The sequence below is a fragment of the Orcinus orca genome, chromosome 16 (genome assembly GCF_937001465.1).
Source record: "Orcinus orca chromosome 16, mOrcOrc1.1, whole genome shotgun sequence".
Lineage (NCBI taxonomy): Eukaryota > Metazoa > Chordata > Mammalia > Artiodactyla > Delphinidae > Orcinus > Orcinus orca.
In genome coordinates, this window is record NC_064574.1 from 71,376,748 (window position 1) to 71,394,951 (window position 18,204).

Sequence of the window (18,204 nt, forward strand, 5' to 3'; positions counted from 1 at the left end):
CCAGGCTTAGGCAGTGGGCAAAGCTGAGCAGGGTTGATGTCGCTGCCACTACGGGGCCAGGAGGGGGCCCTACTGCTGAGGGCCCCCTTTCATCCCTGTCTGTCCACTCAGCTCTTCCCTCATCAAATCCTCATCACCCTCCCCTTTGATGCATCCCCTGACCCTGGCCAGCAGACCTGTCAGGATGGACTGGTCGACCCGGAGGGTGGTGGACTTGATGGTGAGGATTCGGATATCTGCAGGGACTTTGTCCCCCACTGTGGAGAGACGAGAGGAGAGTGAAGTCAGCTGAGATGGGAGTTTTCTTTCTTCCTAAGAAAAACCCAGTCTTTGATGATCTCACCTCATCCTTCAGGTCTCAGGGAGGTCACCCGGGTTGTGCTCCTGTCACCCAAGCAAGCATCCCCCTCTAACACTCACTCCAATTGTCCCCCCTGCTGAATGTTTTTCTCCCTACCAGGCTGTGAGCCTGGCGAGGGGAGGTCTGGGCACACAGTATGTGCTCAATAAATGTACCCTGAATGACACAGGGAAAATCAGGGCCAATCCTGTCATCTAACGAGAAACTAAAACTGAGGCCGAGAGAGAGCAAAACAGAGAGGGAAACACGAGGGAGAAAGGTGAGGAGGGACAGGCAAGGAAAGAACTAGAGAAAACAGGGTAAGTCTCACAGACCTGCGTCCGTGGCGGAGAACAAAGTGGAACAGCCGGAGAAGGCAGCAAGAAACAGGAGGAAAATATGGGAATTGAGAAAATCAATGTCAACCCAGACAAAAGGTGGAGTGAGAAGCAGGAGAGAGAAGTGTGAGAAGGACAGATGCAGGCGGAGAAGGCGGAGCAGCGGAGGCAGAGGGTGCAGGCCTGGCAGGTCCACACGGCGTGGATGGGACGCACATCAGAAGCCTGCCGGGCCCTGGTCTGAGTATCTGGGGAAGGCAGGAAGCCACGGTGAGCGATCTGGGGAGACGGCAGCAGAGAAGGGGAGTCTGCAGGAAACAAGGCTCTGGGGGGGGTGGGGGGCGGTGGGGGGGGAAGCCATACACAGCAGAGAGCTGAGAAAACAGGGAGGGGGAGGGCAAGGGATGTGCACAGAAGGAGGGGGTCCACAAAGGAAACTTGCTGGGGAACACGGCAGATGCCCCACCAGACTTCAAGGCCTCCAAGGAAGACAACTGCCTCCCAGCCTCATCCCGCCTGGTCCCAAGGATGGTCCTGGGGGTGGGGTTTGACTGCTTTCCTTTCCCCGTCCCCAAGGTTCCTCCTCCGGTGCCAGAGGAAACTGATGGAGGAGGGAGGAGGTCGGCAATGGAGTTGGGCGGGACACCCTGTCACCCAAACTGAAGCGATATTTATAGACATTCATGGCGCTGACTCCAAACTGTCACCGTGGCAGGACGGCCCTGTGATGAGGCACCGGAGTCTTCAGCCCACCCGCCCTCCCTGTCACCAAGCTTCCCAGGGTGGGGACTTGGGTATCTGGTGGAGGGAAGTAGGCCTAGAAAGACACATCTTCCTATGCCAGGGGCCTGGAGCCGTGGGAAGGCCTGCACAGGGCAAATATAAAAACCGCTGAAGGGGGCAGAATTCCAGTAATCTTAGCCTCCCGGCCCCCACCCCTCCCTGGTCCGGCATTAAGTGTCCCTCACCGGAGAGGCGGGGCCCTCCTTGAGCTCCCCTCCTCCCAGTCCCTTGCTCTCTGCTGGGGCCTGAGTTTCCCTTACATGGTCGGGGGCTTGAGCCTCCGGCCCCCCTCCTCCCTTCTACCCTTGCTCCTTCCCCTTTGAGAAGCCTCAAGGGTACCGAGAGGTCAAGATTTAAAGCTGACCAAGCTTGGGGGTGGGTGGAAGGAGAGGGAAGCCAGGCCTCAGGAGGGGGGTGGAGACAGGGCCATTGGCAGGGACTGGGTTCCACCTGTTACTTGCAAGTGCTGGGTGAGAGGAGGGGGAGCAGGGGTCTGCCTGCAGCGTCAGGGACAGGACTGGCTGTTCCTGCTGAGACTCTGATGGCGAGGGGGTGCTGTGGCCGCAGTGCCCTGGGGTGACCTCCTGAGGAGTCTGGGAAGGAGAAGCAGAGACTCCACCACCCTGGCTACCTCCTGGACAGTGGGGATCAGGGCCCGACCAGCCCCCAACATGCACATCTTCTTGGCCTCGAACCCATCCTGGACCACTCGTCCCCATCACTCACCAGCCACCTCCACGATGTCTCCGGGGACAATGTCCCGAGCCTTGATCCTTTGCACTGACTTGCGGTCAGCCCGGTAGACCTTCCCCATCTCCGGTTCATATTCCTTCAGAGCCTCAATGGCATTCTCTGCATTCCTTTCCTGGGGGGACAGGGTTGAGGAGGGGAGGGTCAGCAGAGGGAGGAAGGTTGTGGAGTGACAGAGGACTGGTCAGGGAGGATGGGGAGGTGTAGGGATGCAGGAGCAGGGGCCAGAATCTCGGGGGAAGTAGGGGCATCACAGACAAGGAGGCAGGTTATGCAGTCCTGGCTCCTGGCCCAGGGGAGCAGACAAACCCCACATGACGGTTAAGGAAACCATCACCCACAGCTGAGAACAGGTAAGGGGGTTTCGGGGAGAGAAGGAAGGAGAAACAAAGAAAACCAGAAAGCAGGGGACAGGAGAAGCAGAGGATGGTATAAGGTAAGAGAAAGAAGGACATCAAACTAGCATTTCCTGAGATCCTCCTTTACGCCAGACACAGGGCTGGGCACTTTCACACTCATCATCTTGTTAAATTTCACCACAACTCTGAGGGATAGGATTATGAGCCCCATTTTATGGATGAGGAAACTGAGACTCAGAGAGATGAAGGAACCTGCCCAGGGTTGTACAACCAGCAAGTGACAGTGGGAACACCAGTCTCCTGCCTCTTTCCAACATTCTGGTCCTTTTGCCCAATTCAGAACAAGGCAAGCCCAGGGTAAGTGATGGAGGAGAAGGAGACAGGGAGGGAGGCTGGCCTCACGTCCAGTGTCAGGATGTGAGGGAACGAGGCGGGGTCAAAGCTAACCTGCCAAACCCCCACGATGGCATTGGCAATGAGGATCAAGAGGATGACAAAGGGTTCAACAAAGGCGGTGATGGTCTCTTCGCCTTCCTCGAACCAGGCCAGCACCTGGGGAGCAAGGGAAGGGAGAATAACAGGTTCTAAAGCCCCTCACGTGAGGAAGGAGAGGAAATGGAGGTGAGAACATGTGCAGGAGCAAACGGGGCAGGGCACCACGGGGGCACTGCAGCCCCACATCCCTTTAAGGGTCTACGTGCTCCACAGCTCGAACTCACGTAAGCGTGGCCACTACTGTTATTCAGCGGGTGCAGGCCGGCACAGACATGCGCAGCTAGGGGATTAACTGGGAATGCTTTCAGGTTTCCCTGACCAAGTTACTGGCTTGTAAACGAAGCTCAGGGGACACCCAGGCCAACTACCCCCGCAGCCACATCCATCCCCCGGGAGCCAAAACTCAGTAGGAAAAACCCTGTGGTCCTCGCAGGCGCCCGGCCCATGCACGGCCCTCCCCCAACAGCCCAAGGCAGGGGAGCTCCAATTTCATGAGGGAGCAGAAGTGGGGGATAGTGTTACGGGGCCTCCTGTGCACACCCCACCCCAGCTGTTGCCTCTGCCAGGCAACAGCCTCAGGCAAATGTCAAGGAGCAAATCTGAGGAGGGAGAAGTGAGGCCCTGCCAGCTACACTCAGGGGCCCAGGGGCCTCCACTAAAGACACCAGGGGACAGGGAGACTTCTTTGCCTCCAGAGTCTTGTCTTCCAGGACCATTAAGATGTTAAGGAAGAAACTCCAAAACGCAGGCCGGCCTGCTAGGATGGTGGGCGCGGAGGGGAGCTCCAGGGCAGGAGAGGTGGCAGGGCCTTGAGACCCGGCGTGGGGCAGCCCTGAGGCTGTGAGGAGGAAGGGGAGGGTCAGGCCAGGTAGGTGACGAGGGGGATCCTGGGAGTTCTAGCCCTGATGGGGTGAGTAGGGAGGTGAGGCCCAGAGACAGGAGAGGCTCTGGTTCTTTGGAGTCACCCTCGCACCAGCAGCTCTTTCCCGCCTCTACGAGGGGAGTCTCTGCCTCGACCAATCAGTGTCAGGAGGGCGGGGCAGGGGCGCCAGGATGCCGCGGGATTGGTGGAGCAGTGCATGTGCCCCGGGGGCATGCTGGGAGCAGCGGTGGCCTGGGAACAGCAGCAGCGTTGGAGCCGCGGAGCCCAGCGCTTCGCGGGGGTAACCCGAGCCCTCGGAGCCCTTGAAGCTCCGGGGGCGGCTTAACTTCAGTGTTTTGGCTGAGAACACCCTTAAAGCTTAAAATAAAACCTGCCTGCGGGGTGTGGGGGAGGACAGAGGAGTATACAAATCAGCGTCACCCCACCTCCCTCATTTCTGGTCTGTAGGAAAGGATGCTGAATGCTTGGTCTACAGGAGCCGATGATTTGGAGCTGCCCGCCAGCAGACTCTCCAGATCCCCCAACCCACGCTCCCAGCCTGCCCCCAGATGCCCTCCCACACTTACAAAGGAAATGCAGGCGGCCAGGAGAAGGATCCGCACCAGGAGGTCTTCAAACTGCTCTACCACCAACTCCCACAGGGACTTCCCTGAGGGAAGAGGCAAGGGGAGGGGGCCCCCGGGGTTAAGGTCTAACGGATGAACGGCTGGGACTCCAGGTGCCGGCAGGCCATTTGGTACTGAGAAAAGGGCTGAGAGGAGCTGGCCCGGAGTCCAGAAACAGGCTCCTTAAAGTGGTGGGCAGTTGTTCAAGGACTGGATGCCTCAAGGAGAAAGTGCCTGGAAACTTCTGACCCCAGCCAGACTCTAACCTTTGGGGAGGAACGATTGCCCCAGGAGTTGGAAGGAAAGGGCAGGGAGAAGGGAGTGGGGCACAGAGGGGAGGAGGTGTCATTTATGAGAGCTCAGGGCTTCCAGTAACTTACCTTCCTCGGCAGGGAGCTCTGCCCAGGGAAAAAGAAGAAAAGGACATATTCATTTGGAGTTCAGTCTAATGCCGCCCACACCCAGGACTTTGTGGCTAAGGTAAGAGAATCAGGCCACCAAAAGTTTTTTATCCCATAAAACTTCCCAAAAATCAGGGTCTCAGGGACCCTGTTTTCTTAGTATCCTCCCCTCCGTTGCAGTCATTGGACCATGTCCTGCCTCTTCCCTAAGATACCCTGGAGGGAGAGGCTCCAGTGTGTTTGAGTGTGAGTCTGTGTGTGTGTGTGTGTGTGTGTGTGTGTGTGTGTGTGTATGTGTGTCCATCAAGGGACACTTACCATTGTGGCCGTATTTCTCCAGATGCCGCTTAACTTGGTCCGGGGTAAGGCCTGTAGTTTCGCTCACCCCAAAATAGGCCAAACACTCTTCTGTGGTCTTGGAGTGTGCAGCCTCCATTGTGCTCCCTTCCTGGGGGCCAGGGGGTGGTGTGTTCCTTCTGGGGGGTTCTCACACGTCAGGGGCCTTCTTCAGTGTGTCCACCTGCCTGTTTGTCTGGGTTTCTTCCTTTTTCTCTTCTGCCCCCCCCCCAAGTTATTCTTCCCTCCACGAAGCTCTGAGCCCCGTTCCACTTGCAGCAGCCAGCCACCCGCCCCAGCCCCCAGCTGGTCCTTATGAGGGAGTGGGGGGGGGCCAGGCTCCCCCCTCCCCCAGATCAGGGATTGGCTGGCTGAGACTCTAGCAGGAGGGGTCAGAAGAGAGAGATATTTCTGCTGACAGAGGGGGAACAGTGGGGCTGCAGCCTGAGATGTCACTCATGAGGGAAGCTAAGGTGGCCCCAGCCCCAGGGAAGGGGGGGCAGAGAGAGACTTCACTTTCTGTCTTCTGCTACTGAGCCCTCCCCCAACTGCCTCGACTTCTTCAGCTGCACTGAATTTCCTGTTCCAACCTCACCCCTTCCAGTTCTTCCCTTAAACCCACTTCTCCTCTCAGGCCTTCACCGTTCCCTTTCCTCGTGTCCCCTTCCCATCTCATCTCCCTGAACCTGCCTGTTTCTACTGCCCCAGTCTCCTCCTTTCTCACTTACCTTGTTGAAAGGGCAGCAGAGATACTCCAACCCTCAGGGGATTGAAAAGGGGGAGAACATCCCTTGGGGGCGAGAGGAAGTGGCTCTAGAGGGACAAGGGGAAGTAGGGAGGGGAGAGGGTCAAGGGGACAGGGCAGAAGATGGTAACCCTACCCTAGGGAGGGGATGCCACAGCCATCAACAAGGGATTTAGTGTCCAGGCCCTGCTGAGCAAAGCCAGGACTGCCTGTCTCTCCCCTACCCACCCCTCCCCATCACTCTAACTCAGCCACTGGGAACAGAGCCTTCAGGGCCTCGCATCCCTGACAGGGAATCCCCTCCACCAAGAAAATGGGATACCCAGGCAGCCGGGTAACCCAAGAGCCTACAGAATGTGCTGATGGCAGGGGGAGAGGGATCAATGTTTCAGAATGGGGGCAGGGGTCACCCCAAGTCATGGAATAAGGGTCACCTCATCCCACACTGTGCTCTCTTTAACCCACGGGGTTTACATGGCAGACCCCACGTGGCGTGTGGTTGCACTCCGCCCTGGCCCTGAAGTAGCTGTCCTCAAAGGGAGTGAAGATCAGAGCTGTGTGCTCAGGCATACCCTGGGCACATACCCTGTCGGCAGAGGGCTGAGGGAAGGGACGTTAAGGGAAGGGGCTCGGGGAAGCCGGATAGAGCAGAGGCTCTGGACCAAAGGAATGGACGGCGGGCAGATTGATGGGGACAGGTCTAGGGGAAATAAGGACAGTCATAGCTGGGGGAATAGAGACAGGGCTGCCAGGGTCAGAGGGAAGTCTGAGGAGCAGTGGGGAAAAGGGACAGCAGGGAGCTGGCACGCGGCAGCCAGGTGGGTGGGGGCCCAGGGCTGGGTGCAAAGCCACAAGCTGTCGCTGAGCGGCTGGCCTCAGTATCAGCTTCCTCAGAGAAGCAGCTGCTCTGAACACCCCACCCCCATCCCTGCTCTGGGATAGGGGCGTCTCTTGGTTACTACCAGCTGCGGGAGGAACAGACAAGAGGGTAGCATGGGGTGTAGGCAGGGGAAGAAAGAAGGGCAGAGAGGAGAAAGGCTGAATGAGAGAATGGTGAGAGGTCAGTGAGGGGAAGCAGGCTTATGGCCTTGGCCTCAAGTCCTTCCTCCATCTAGGCCTCAGTTTCCTGAAATGAACAGTGAGGGGTATAGGCTACTGAAAGTGTTCTCAAGGTCGCTTCGCTGTCTGGCACTCAAGTTCCTAAGCAGACAATGGCACAGGAGACAGCGGGGCAAAGGAAAGGGAAGCCCCACTTTTGAGGGGTGGGTAGGCCAGCAGGGATGGATGGCACTGAAGGATTTAGCCCCCCATACCCATCCTTTCCTCTGCCTGGACCTGGCGGAGGGCAGCCTCTCGGGTGAGTTGAGGACACGGCGCTCCTTCCCTCTCCCTTTTCATGGGTCCAACAAACCCCTCCCTGAAGCAGAATCCTGCTGCGATGTGCGGGTGTGAGGGCTCAGACCATGGCGTGAGGTGTTGTGGGTCACACCCTCCACCTGGCCCAGCACCCACCTTCTCAGGCCAGAGTCAGGCTCAGCATCTAACCAAGCCTTTTGGTGCCGGCTGGCTTCTCCCCGCCACCACCTAGAGGAGTGCCAGGGGCACTGTCTTAAAGGAGCAGGAGTGCCCAACACGGAGAAGGGGGAGAAGACTGGACAGATCTCGTCTTCAAGGGACTGGAGAGCATGAGGCCGAGGAAAGGAGGCAGGCTTTACAGGGCACTGCTGCCAACAGGGCCCTGTAAGGTTATTCATCTCTGCCTCCCCCAGCTTCCCAGAGGGGAAGCGAGCCAGAGAGGGAAAGCCACCAGCCGAGAGCTGCCAGGGATCACCGTCAGGGAGGCTGGGCGTGAACCGGGACGCAGGCGCGTGCTGTCTTGGAGCCCTCACCTAGGGTCTCCAGGCCCAGAGGTGCAAGGTCTTCATCCCCTCCTGAGCACTGAAGCCGAGAATGGGAGAGGCGTAGTTCTGAAGGACACAGAGACAGAGCCTGCTCAATCCCCGACCAGTTCCGAACTTCAGCTGAACCATCCATAGACGGGCTTAGAGGGAAAGTGTCTTAGGCTCCTCCAGCCAAGACATGCAAATCTTGGGGGTTCGGGCGGGGGCGGTGAGGAGGCTCTTGTGCCCTCCCCCCCCCCACACACACATCTTCAGAAGGCAAGTCCCTGAGGGCTGGCAGGATTTAGGGGGAGGGGGGAGCCTCGCAGCACCAGTTGCTGCTAGATTAGGAGAGGATCAGGTCCTGCTTACCCTGGGGCGCCACAGCCTTCACTCGCCATCTCACTTTGAGAACACAGCATCCAGGTCCACGAACCATCCCCCTCCCTCTGCAAGGCCAATCCTATCCCCAGTCTCCTGAGGCCAAGGTTTGGGGTAGCCCCAGGGATTAGACAAAACCAGGAGAGACAGCAGGCTTCCCCCATCTAGCCCCCAGGATGGGTGGCCTGTGAGCCCAGCTGTCTCCTGTCCATCTCCCAATAGGACGCAAGGCCCAGAATAGCAAGGTCATACGCGCGGTCATAGGGCCTCCTGGAGGTGGGGGCAGAGGCTGAGGGGCGTGGAAGTGTAGACTCCACACTGCCCGGGAAGGAAAGTGAGGCAGAATGGTTAAGAGGCGGAGCTGGATGGAGGTGGGGAAGGGAGAGGGCCAACAAGACAGGTGGGATTCTTCAGAACCCGGCCCCTCCTTGTTGGCACCCACAGAGCTGGGAAGCCCAGGGGTGCCCTCGGTTGGAGGAGGGCACAGCCGCAATTCAGTCCAGAGAGGAGAGCCTGGGTTTAATGGTGGGGGAGGGGGCGCAGGGATGAGGAGATGTTGCAAACTCAAATGCTCACAGGCCTAGCTAGGCACATCATGTGAGTGAAGTGGGCTGGTGGGGATGGAGCAGATGTGGAAGGTGGATACCACGTGAGGCTGGATCTTCTAATTTTCAAGAGAAACCAGTAATCTGAACTTTTATGTGAAATTCCAATGGAAACATTGTCCAGGCCAAGCAAATCATGTCAGCAGCTCCAACCTAGATGAAACAGTTTCATCCAACCTAGATGAAACTTCCCATTTTACAGATAAGGGTATTGAGGCCTGGAGAGGCTACACCTTGCCCAGGCCACACAGCAAATGAGAAGCAAAGGCAGGAGTGGAAGCCAGCACTCTTTATCAACTATCTGGCAGCTTCCCAGCTTGGCTCTGAGAAGGGGGGCAGTCAGCCTGCCCTTGGGTCCCTCTGGCTGCCACATTAAATCTCTCCCAACACAGCCACTGTGCCCCCAGCCCAGCCCCCCTACAATCTCTCTCGGCCTGCTTTCTCCCGAGGGTAGGAAGCCTTAACTTCTTAACTGAAGAATTCAGAGCAGGAAGGCTCCTTGGAGGTCATCAATCCTGCCGTTCACTGTCCTGTCCCATTAAGAGAACCTGGCTGGAGACCCCGAGAAGCACCGTTTGGCTCTGCACTTACCGCTCAAGAAACAGGACAGCCACCCGAGGAGTGATGGGCCGAAAGCACAGGTCTGGAGAGCAACAGGGACTCAACCTGACCCAGCCCTCCAGTCTCCCAGCTCTGGTGCTCGCAACACTGAGTGGGCTGCCTTCCTGACCCACCTGTCCCAGTCCCCACTGCAAAAACTGGTCAGAGCCATCACGATGGAACTGAGATAAACCCTTTTATTTATTTATGCTTCTCCATTTTGTTTAAAACAACAAGAACAACCACCTTAATATAACTGACAGCCCTTCCCCCTCACCCTTCCTTGGGCTGAGGAGTGGTTAATGGGGAAATGGCCCCCAGGGATGGGGCTGACCATAAGAGCCCCTTGGGGAGGTAATGGAGCCTGAATCCCCTGCCCAGGGGACGGGGCACCTGTAGTGTATGAACTGGGGAGTTAGCAGGGCTCTTGAACCTTTTTGTACCAACATGTATGCCCTTAGCCGTCAAGGGTCACGAAGCATGTGGGGAGGGGATTCCCACTGCTCCTCTATGTCCCTGCCCAGCCCCAATCCCACGAACTGAGGGCTGGGGAGCAAGAAGAGTGGAGAAAGGGTGGGGTAGGGTATCTCACACGAAGGAGTACTGGTTATTTATGGCTCTGGGATGGCCCCCTTCTTCTCCATCGCCCCCTAGTGGTAACTGCTGGAGCTGCAGCATCAGGGTTACCCCGGGGGCCCCACCAGATCCAGCGCCTCCCTGGGCCTCCGTGCCTGGTGCTATGGCCTCTTCCATTTCAACCACGGGGACCAGCTCAACCACGGGGACCAGCTCTTCCTGGACCCCTCCACTGCCCGCTTTCTCTTTCTCTTGCCTCTCTTTGGCTGCTGCGGCTGTTGCTGCCGCCACTTCTGGCGCCCCCGACGCCTCTTCTGCCCCAGGATGTGGGGGATCTGTCCATGAAGGGGGTTCAGGGGGCTGGGGTGGGTCATGGGAGGTGCTCGGTTCTGGATAGGAATGGTAAGAAGACAGACTGATTGTGGAGGGAGGCGAGCTCTTGTAGCAGCCCCCCCTTCACTCATCCCCCCAGGAGCCATGTGCTGTCTCCCCCGTATCCCATCTCCTGAGCAACCCCCATCCATGGAAGATGGATCATGGGCGGCGGTGAGAGGAGGACCACACTTACACACAGTCACTCGCTCCGAAGGGCATGAGGGTGGAGGAGGCATCGGGGTAGCATCGATCTCCCTCGCACACCCCTGCATGGCTCCCGGCCTGCTCCCGGCCTGGGGGGGGGGGAGGGGCAACGTGGGGACAGATGGGACGTTGGGGTGGGGAAAAGGGAGAGATCAGACAGGGACATCAGACATCAAGGGAGGAGGGAGGGGGATCAGACCGAGCACCCCCAAGAAGGGCAGGCCCAAGGCAAGGTTGTGATGAAAGGCAAAGACAAGGCCAGGGAGGATGGATCTAGGAGACAGACAAACGATGGAACAGACGGTCCGATGGAATGGGAATGCGCCAACCCAGCTCTCCACTTCCTCCCGGCTCCAGCACGGAGCGCCCTGCCTTCCTACATCCCCGTGTACTCCTTTCCCCAAGAAACCCAGCACACAGGAAGCTTCTCTACCCCTCTCTCCCTGACAAAGCCTCTCCTCCTCAAGCCCCCCGCCCCGTCTTTCTGGCACACACACCTCCTCACTTCTTGGGTGCACGGGCACCTCCTCCCCTGCAGACCTGCTCTGCTCACCCTGCTGTCGCTGGGAGGACACGACATAGCTGACAAGGACAACGTCACTGGAGCCTCCGGACTCCAGAGGGATGGGGTGCATCCGGAAATGCTCGAGCATATCAAAAATGGACTGGAACCACAGGTGCTGAACCCGGCACTGACCTTCCTCATTCAGCGAGAGACGCAGGTGCTGAGGGCAGGATGAGTGGGGTAAAGCAGGAGCCCGAACCCCGCCAGTCACAGAACCCTTCTCCCCTGATGGCAGCGCTCCCCACTCTACCCGCAGGCCCACTGCCTACAGCGGAGCCTTCTCCTCACTCACCTTGGCCTTGCCCTGGAAGTTGAAAGTGAGGACATATTCACCCCGTCTCGTTTCACTCTGACGTACCAGGAAAACGCCATGGGAGCCGGTACCTCCAGCCAGCACTAACTGGGCGGCCTTGAGTCGAGAGAGCATCCCGTGGAACCAAGGATACCCTGAGAGGGGCTGATCCCCCTCACCTCCCTCTGGCTCTCCCTGGAACAGTAACGACCCTTCAGGAAAGAGAGAGGGAAGGAGACTGAGGTGTCAGGGAAGCCTCCCTCATCCTGGGAAATGACAAGCCTTGCTTTCCCCTCATATGTCACTCCCCATCTGTTCCCCCACCAGCCCCCCAGGTCAGATCCCTCAGGATCCCAAGACAAGAGTTTCAGGCAGGTGGTCAACCAGGCTTGGAGGCAGACACACACTCACACCTCTGGTACCTGTGGCTGTTTCCGGAGTGTCCAGGGGTGGGTAGGGGGCCGAGAGGGGATGAACTGTCCCTGCCGGGGGTCCCTCTTCAATGGGGATACGGGGGGGCAACTCTGGGGGAAGCAGTTCCATTGAGTCAAAATGGGAGGCGGCAATGGAGGCGGAACTGGGGGAGATGGACGCCGAGGGGCGGTCTGAGAGGCCCCCATATGCCCCTGGGAAAAAAAAAAAAAGAGGAGGGCAAAATTGAGCTCGAGAAGCTACTCTTTGGGAGGATTGGTCTGCTTGGCCCACTTCCCCACCAGCCAGGTTACCCTGGGTACACTGGTGGTCAGCTGGCTGAAATGCTGAATCTTTCTTCAGGCACTGAGCCCTGATTGTTATCAATGACTCCTAACTTATGCTTCACGCATTGCTGAAGGACTGCAGTTATTCCAACAAGGTCCTAGAATCCTAATGTGCCTACATCTCTTCTGAATCAACAGCTGAAATTACAGCTATAGTTGCAGAGGTGGGGATGGGGGTGGGTAGAATCCCTCAAATATTTTCACATTAAAAAGGGGTCCTCTTTTTGCCTGCAGGACAAAACCCCCAACTCTGAGAGGCATCAAAGATTCTCCTTCTGTGAATCCTCCCAACCTAACCAACCTGATCTTCAGATTAACTTGTATTCTTGTGTCCTCCGCTTTAACCCAATTATCCCGTCTAATTTTTCCAGCTCTCCGGGGCTCTCCCCATCTCAGGTCTCTGCTCTCCTAGCTTCTCCAAGCCACGTTCCTTTCTCACCTCGCCTGTGTAGAATTCCCCATCTATCCCACCTCCCATGATTCTCTTCCTCCTCTGAGCTCCCGAGGCTTCCTGCTGGTGCCGCTCAAAGGACACTAAGCACAGGGTCTCCATTTGGGAGTCCTGCTTTTTAGAGGGAGTGATGTCTTGCCAACTCCGCTAGACTGTGAGCCCACAGGGCAGCTCTGAGCTCCTCATCCTGCCCCAGAGCCTAACAGAGGGTCGAGGATGTACTGGGGCGCTCCTCAATGTCTGCTGAGCGGCAGGCGTGAGCCTACAGGCACGTCGTACATAATCAGTGCTCCAAGGATGGGAATATGCGGAGTGCAGAGTGCCATGGTTCAGGCAACAAGCTGGCATAGCCGCTGTCTTTGTCAGTGACTCTCAGATGCCCTCAGAAATGCCATTTCTCCTCTCTGCTCTTAGCTGCCTGAGAAACGAGGAGATTGGAATGGACGACCTGTAAGGTCCGTTCTGGCTCTTAAGAGTCTTTAATTCATTTGTTTACTCATTGCATACAGCCTGTGTGCTAGGACAGTGAAACTGAAGCTCGGAATGGAGGATCAGAAAAAAAGGGTGTAGTGGAGTCTAGAAAGGTGAGCTGGGGCCAGGTGGACACATCTTTGTGTGTTTATGTACGTGGGCAGCATACATGTGTGTTTAAAAGTAGGGAGTCAAAAGAAAATCTAGTACTGTCAACATGTGCACAGAGATGCAGAGTAGGAACAAAACAAAGATATGTACAAAGCGTTCTGGAAGCTCTGGAGAAGAGAACCATTACCTCTAGCCAGAGTGATGGCTGGCATAAGGCTTCCAGAAAAGGGGACAAGGCCGGGCATAGAAGGCTGGAGAGGAGCTGGCCTGGGGTTCGTGTGGGGCTGGTGATGGTGATGGTTCTAAACTGTAAACTGTGGTCAGGCACGTTCGGGGACAAAAGTCAGACATTTGGTCGTGGCAGCTGAGGAGCAGGCATGGGGTGCACAGCAGAGCCTGGAGAGAGGGGCTGGGCCTGATGGCCAGGGTTCTTGCATGGCGGGTCCCGAGGTTCACAGCTCTCTAAGGCTCCACCCTTACCCTGCGAAAGGCGGTCGCTGCTCTCGCTGGGCCCCAGCAGCAGCCCCTGGCTGGGCAGACTCTCCGAGTGATTCAGGCAGGGCAGCTCCAGGCTGTCCGTGTTCTCCCTTGTCAGGAATGAGGTCCCAGGGGCCAGGGGGAGGGTCATGGGGCGGGGACTGGTAGCAGGGCAGGGTCTGCAGAGACAGGGAAAACGGTGCTGGGAGGAAAGTCACCAGGCGAGAGGCAAAAGGCTGCTCACCACCCTCACCCCCTGGTCCCCTCAGTGACAGAAGACGGGCTCCTCACCCTGGGCTCAGGCATTCTTGGATGTCAGACACCCAGGCCTTCACGTGTAGAGCATCAGCTGTCTCCAGGATATACTCCGAGGGGCCTTCCACCTATGGGGACAAGAGGAGGCCCACAGGCCACTTCCAGGTCTCGAGGCCTTAATTCACCCCCAACAGGAACAAGCACATCCTCCCTCTCACCCCTCGTCCCAGAAAAGCTGCCGCCCCAGGGACACACGGTCAAGGTGCCTGGCATATGTGCCCCTCCTTGCATCAGTATCCCTTGCCTCAATGTGCTAAGAGTGCTCCAAGTGGACAGGGGAGCCCAGGGCTCCTACCTTAACCACAAACGTGTTCTCCCGGTCAGGCATCTCCAGGGCTGTGGTTGTCCGCACGTCGGTGATCGCAGAGCAGGGAATGCTAAGTCGAGGCCGAGACGCCTACGTCGGGAGAGAACAAGATCCAGACTTTTGGTGTGCAGAGACCAGCTTTCCTTTCCCTCGAGATTCATCTTTCCCTCCACACCCCAAGGGAGTTAGACAAATAACACTACTTTCTCTGTCCTGCCCACACTAGGAACCCAGAGTCAGGAGCTAGCTTTAAAAATCCAAGTAAGCAAAGCTAGGCATGTGGGCCACGTCCCCAGCGCTCAATCCCTCACTCCCGGTCACCCACCCTCCTCCTCTGGCCCTCACCTTGGGTGGTACAAAGAACTCCAGACGGCTTCCTCCTCCTCCTTCTCCTTCACTTCGAAGCAGCAAGCGACACTTCTGCCACTGAGGTTGCCCTCCTCCCCCTGAGGTAGGCCCCGCTGCCCCTCCTCCCCGGCCCACTCCAGCTGGGTCAGGGGCTGCCTCTTCAGCCCCCATGAAACTCAGCAGCTCTTCCCTCTGCACCACGCCTCCTCCATCCTTCAAGGTCCCCCCTCCCCGACTGAGTCTCAGCCTCTCAAAACGGTGAGTCCATCTGTCCCCAGGGGATGTTCCATCGCTAACCAGTCCCCTACCAACGGTCCCAGCCCCGCCAGAGGAGTTGGAATTGCTGTTTCCACCTAATACTGGGGGGCCCGATGAGGTCTCTAGGGGCCCCGCTGGGGAGGGAGGGTCACCAGTCCCCCGCCACTGCAGGATGCCGCGGACTGAACCACGGACCGAGCGACCCACTGAGCGGAGGGAGAAGCGTTTCTTTAGCTTCGGCTTCGAGGAGGTTGTAGAAGAGGAAGAGACTGAGGAAGGGAGGGGGCCGGCCAGGTCCTCAGATGATCGAGAAGGGCCCAGCACAGCCAGGGGCCCGCCCACCCTGCAGCTCTCAAGGGACAGGTCCTGTGGCGGGATCTCCACACCAGGACTCAGAGGAGCCAGGATGGGTGGCGAGAGGGAGCCGGAGGCCCGGGCCACCTCGGCTTCAAAGTGCTGCAGGAAGAGCTCAGCAAAACGGCGGGAGAAGGCAGCCTCGGCCCCAGGCCCTGCGTATTGGGGGTGGGAGGCCAGGTAGAAGCGAAAACGGCGGGCAAAATCCAGGGCAGCCGCCCGGGCGTGGGACTCGCAGAACTCCCGCCAACTCGGGGGAGGGGGTGGGGGCAAGGGGGGAGGGGAGGGCGAGGTCCCATCCTCCGGGGAAGGGGCACCATTCATGATGGCCCCCAGGAGGTGGAGAGGGGGAGCCTGTGGGGAGGGGCAGCAAAGAGGGAAGCAGCCAGAAGACACAGGGTGAGCGGCAGCAGCTGCAGAAGGAAGAGGCACATACATCGAGTCACTGCTGAGGTGGGACCGGGGCCAGAGCCCCACCCCGAGCCAGGCTCCCTCCTCTGGTCTAGACTCCTCAAGAGAGCAACGGGGCTGAACACCACGCTGCCACCCTTCCCTTCCCCAGATCCTCGTGCCCCGCCACTCCCAGGTCTAGCCTGCACCCACTCTGCTGCCTCCCCAGTCCACTCTCCCTGGCTTCAGCTCCAGGTGTGGTGGACGGCTGTGCAGCACCTTCCTCTAAAAGGTACTCGTCCACGTCACCTCCCTTCTCTAAAACCATCCTTCAATATTTATTACGTGCCTCCCACGTGCCGTTCTTACCTTTCCCTGCGAGAGGTTTCAACAACCTCTGTAATAGATGAGGAACCCGAAGCTCAGAAAAAGTTTCAGAACTCCAAGTCTACTGTTCTTCCCACCGCACAGTCCTGACTGCACCAGCCTCAGTCACCGCCCCTCACTGCCCCAGCTCTCAGGGGAGCTAGGCCTGCAGAGCTTAGAGACCCTGCCTCATGCACCCCCGAGGTCCATCTCTGAGGAGGGAGGCTGCTCATTAAGGAGGATGGATGGATGGATGACCGATTCAAACAACTGTCTTGAAAGCCGACCCCGGGGCCCAGCACCCAAGCACTGCTGGCAAGGAGGCTTGGAATGCCCAGAGCCCACTTCTTTGGTGCTCCTCCGGACGGGGGCCCGGAGGCAGCAGCACCAGGTGAGGACAGACTGTGGGTTGGGTCCGGGCGAGCCTCTGCTGGCCCCAAAGTACATAAATCTAACAGGAAGCCGGGGCCTTGGATTTTTCACCTCCCTCTGCTCTCACAGGGGAGCGCGCCCTGAAGGCTGGTTAGCCTGGTGGTTAAGGCCACAGGTTCTGGAGTTAGGCTTAGGATGAAATTCCATCTCTGCCACCTATTAGCTGTGTGATCCCGAACAAATTGCATGTCCTCTCCGAGCTTCAGTTTTCGTATCTATAAAACAGAGCTAATGATCTCTCACCCCTAAAATTGTTGGGAGAATTAAACAGAACATGTCCCTGCTTGACACAAAGTAAGCACACAATAAATGACTTGCCGTTATTACTATCTTTATGGGTTCCAATTTTCTCAAAGAGAAATCAGCGAAAGGAAGAGCCTTCCCAACGTCTTACAACTAGCAAGTGGCAGAGCTGGGCATGGAATTTACAACCCATGGCTCTTCTGTTAGTGTTCCTCCCCCATATTATACTGGGAGATGACTGGCACCAAGAATGGGGTGAAAGCAGTTCAGGCAAATCTCCCCAAACCCCAGACTCCTGCTCAGACCCGCGGTCAGCGCCCCCTCCCCTTTCTCCTTGACCTAGACCCTACACACTCAGATGGCTCCAACCATAGGGACAATTCCAAACCAACGAGAAGACGCCAGGAGATGAAAGAGTCATGGAGCACGGGGGAACCGAGCCAAGAGGTGCAGACACAGCAGAGAGACCAATCTCCAAGCAGAGGCCACCTCAGCTCACACCGGCCGACCCAACCCTCTGCACCACAGGCAGACCCAGCCCCCTTCAGGCCCGCTGACCCTGCGGCTCCTGAGCTGGTGACTCAAATTTCTCTTCTGCCAAGTAGGACTCAGGCACCTTTTCCCAGTGCACCTGCCTCTCGGCTCAGTTCTGATATTTCCCGAAGGGCGGGTGGTGGAGCGTGCAGGCTCCGCTCCTGGCTCGGACCCTCCGGACCCGGTAGTCAACCCACTCCGACCCGACCCTCCTCCCTGGACACCCTCTACCCGCCCATTCCCCGGGGCCGCAGCCTCCAGGGAAGCAGCCCGCTCTGCTGCACTCTCCGGGGCCGGGCGCCCCTCCTGCCTCTAGCCCCCCACGCCCGCCCCCACCCAAGGCTCCTCGCAGGCGCCGGGTCGCGGAGAGGGAAGAGGGACTTGAAGAGGGGGGTTCCGGTTCCGGTCCCACCTGCATCTCGGTCCCCGCGGTTAGCTCCGGCGGCGGCGGCAGCTCCCGCTCCCTGCCCCACCCCCCGCCTCCGCGACTAGCTCCCAGCCCGGTTCTGCGCAGGCGCCGGGACCCCCTTTTTCCCGTCACCGAAGGAAGTGACCATAGAGAAGACCGAGGAGAAGGAAGGGCACGTTCACACTCACTTCCGCCATCCTCCCATTCCGTGCCACCCTTCCAGAGTTGAGAAGGTGGGAGTCTCGGAGTGCTCAGTGACTTCTCCAGTTGCGCCTAAAAGGGACCGCAGAAGCAGCCATAGGACGGGGTTGGGTCCCACCAGAGCGTCCTCCCAGAGGAAAGTCGGGACAGTAGGGAGCAGTCAACCATAGAGAAGGCACCTTAGGGGAATAGAATCCCGAGGCCCTGATGAAGGCTAGAGGAGCCACCGGTACCGGAAACCAGCGAGTTGAGAAGGCTTTTTGAAG

At 58.1% G+C, this 18,204-nt stretch overlaps 2 protein-coding genes across 15 annotated transcripts in view; both read right to left on the bottom strand.

Annotated features, from left to right (window-relative positions):
* The window catches only part of ATP2A1 (ATPase sarcoplasmic/endoplasmic reticulum Ca2+ transporting 1), a 20,181-nt gene extending 10,821 nt beyond the window's left edge, over positions 1-9,360 (bottom strand). Inside the window, exons 1-7 of the mRNA XM_049699358.1 lie at positions 7,925-9,360; positions 5,273-6,103; positions 4,934-4,951; positions 4,515-4,597; positions 3,018-3,122; positions 2,188-2,326; positions 177-257 (exon numbers count right to left, since the gene is read on the bottom strand). Of these exons, the coding sequence (XP_049555315.1) occupies positions 177-257; positions 2,188-2,326; positions 3,018-3,122; positions 4,515-4,597; positions 4,934-4,951; positions 5,273-5,390 (544 nt within the window). The 5' untranslated portion in view covers positions 5,391-6,103; positions 7,925-9,360. The remainder of the gene's footprint in view (positions 1-176; positions 258-2,187; positions 2,327-3,017; positions 3,123-4,514; positions 4,598-4,933; positions 4,952-5,272; positions 6,104-7,924) is intronic.
* A 324-nt stretch (positions 9,361-9,684) lies between these two features.
* On the bottom strand, positions 9,685-18,073 carry SH2B1 (SH2B adaptor protein 1). 14 transcript variants are annotated; one of them, XM_004268618.3, is made up of 10 exons: positions 17,741-17,867; positions 14,749-15,776; positions 14,392-14,493; positions 14,073-14,164; positions 13,785-13,960; positions 11,936-12,139; positions 11,514-11,725; positions 11,210-11,381; positions 10,646-10,745; positions 9,685-10,466 (listed from the first exon to the last, which is right to left on the bottom strand). In XM_004268618.3, the coding sequence occupies exons 2-10, from the start codon at positions 15,685-15,687 to the stop codon at positions 10,448-10,450; spliced, it is 2,016 nt and encodes a 671-aa protein (XP_004268666.1). In that variant the 5' UTR covers positions 15,688-15,776; positions 17,741-17,867; the 3' UTR covers positions 9,685-10,447. The 14 variants fall into 14 exon arrangements, with proteins under 14 accessions (XP_004268666.1, XP_049555324.1, XP_049555322.1 ...); XM_049699367.1 differs by lacking the exons at positions 10,646-10,745; positions 17,741-17,867 and adding an exon at positions 17,926-18,073; XM_049699365.1 differs by lacking the exons at positions 10,646-10,745; positions 17,741-17,867 and adding an exon at positions 17,926-18,073 and having other exon boundaries at positions 11,927-12,139.
* Positions 18,074-18,204: the final 131 nt, after the last annotated feature.

Bases quoted from the DNA above. Each gene is read 5' to 3' on its own strand.
- SH2B1 (XM_049699360.1), bottom strand. From the start codon at position 15,801: ATGTATGTGCCTCTTCCTTCTGCAGCTGCTGCCGCTCACCCTGTGTCT. The intron at 12,140-13,784 runs GTAAGGGTGGAG...TTTTTTTCCCAG, and splicing joins CAGCGACCGCCTTTCGCAGG to GGGCATATGGGGGCCTCTCA. The intron at 10,467-11,209 runs GTGAGCAGAGCA...ATTCCTATCCAG, and splicing joins GTCCTCCCAGCGACAGCAGG to AACCGAGCACCTCCCATGAC.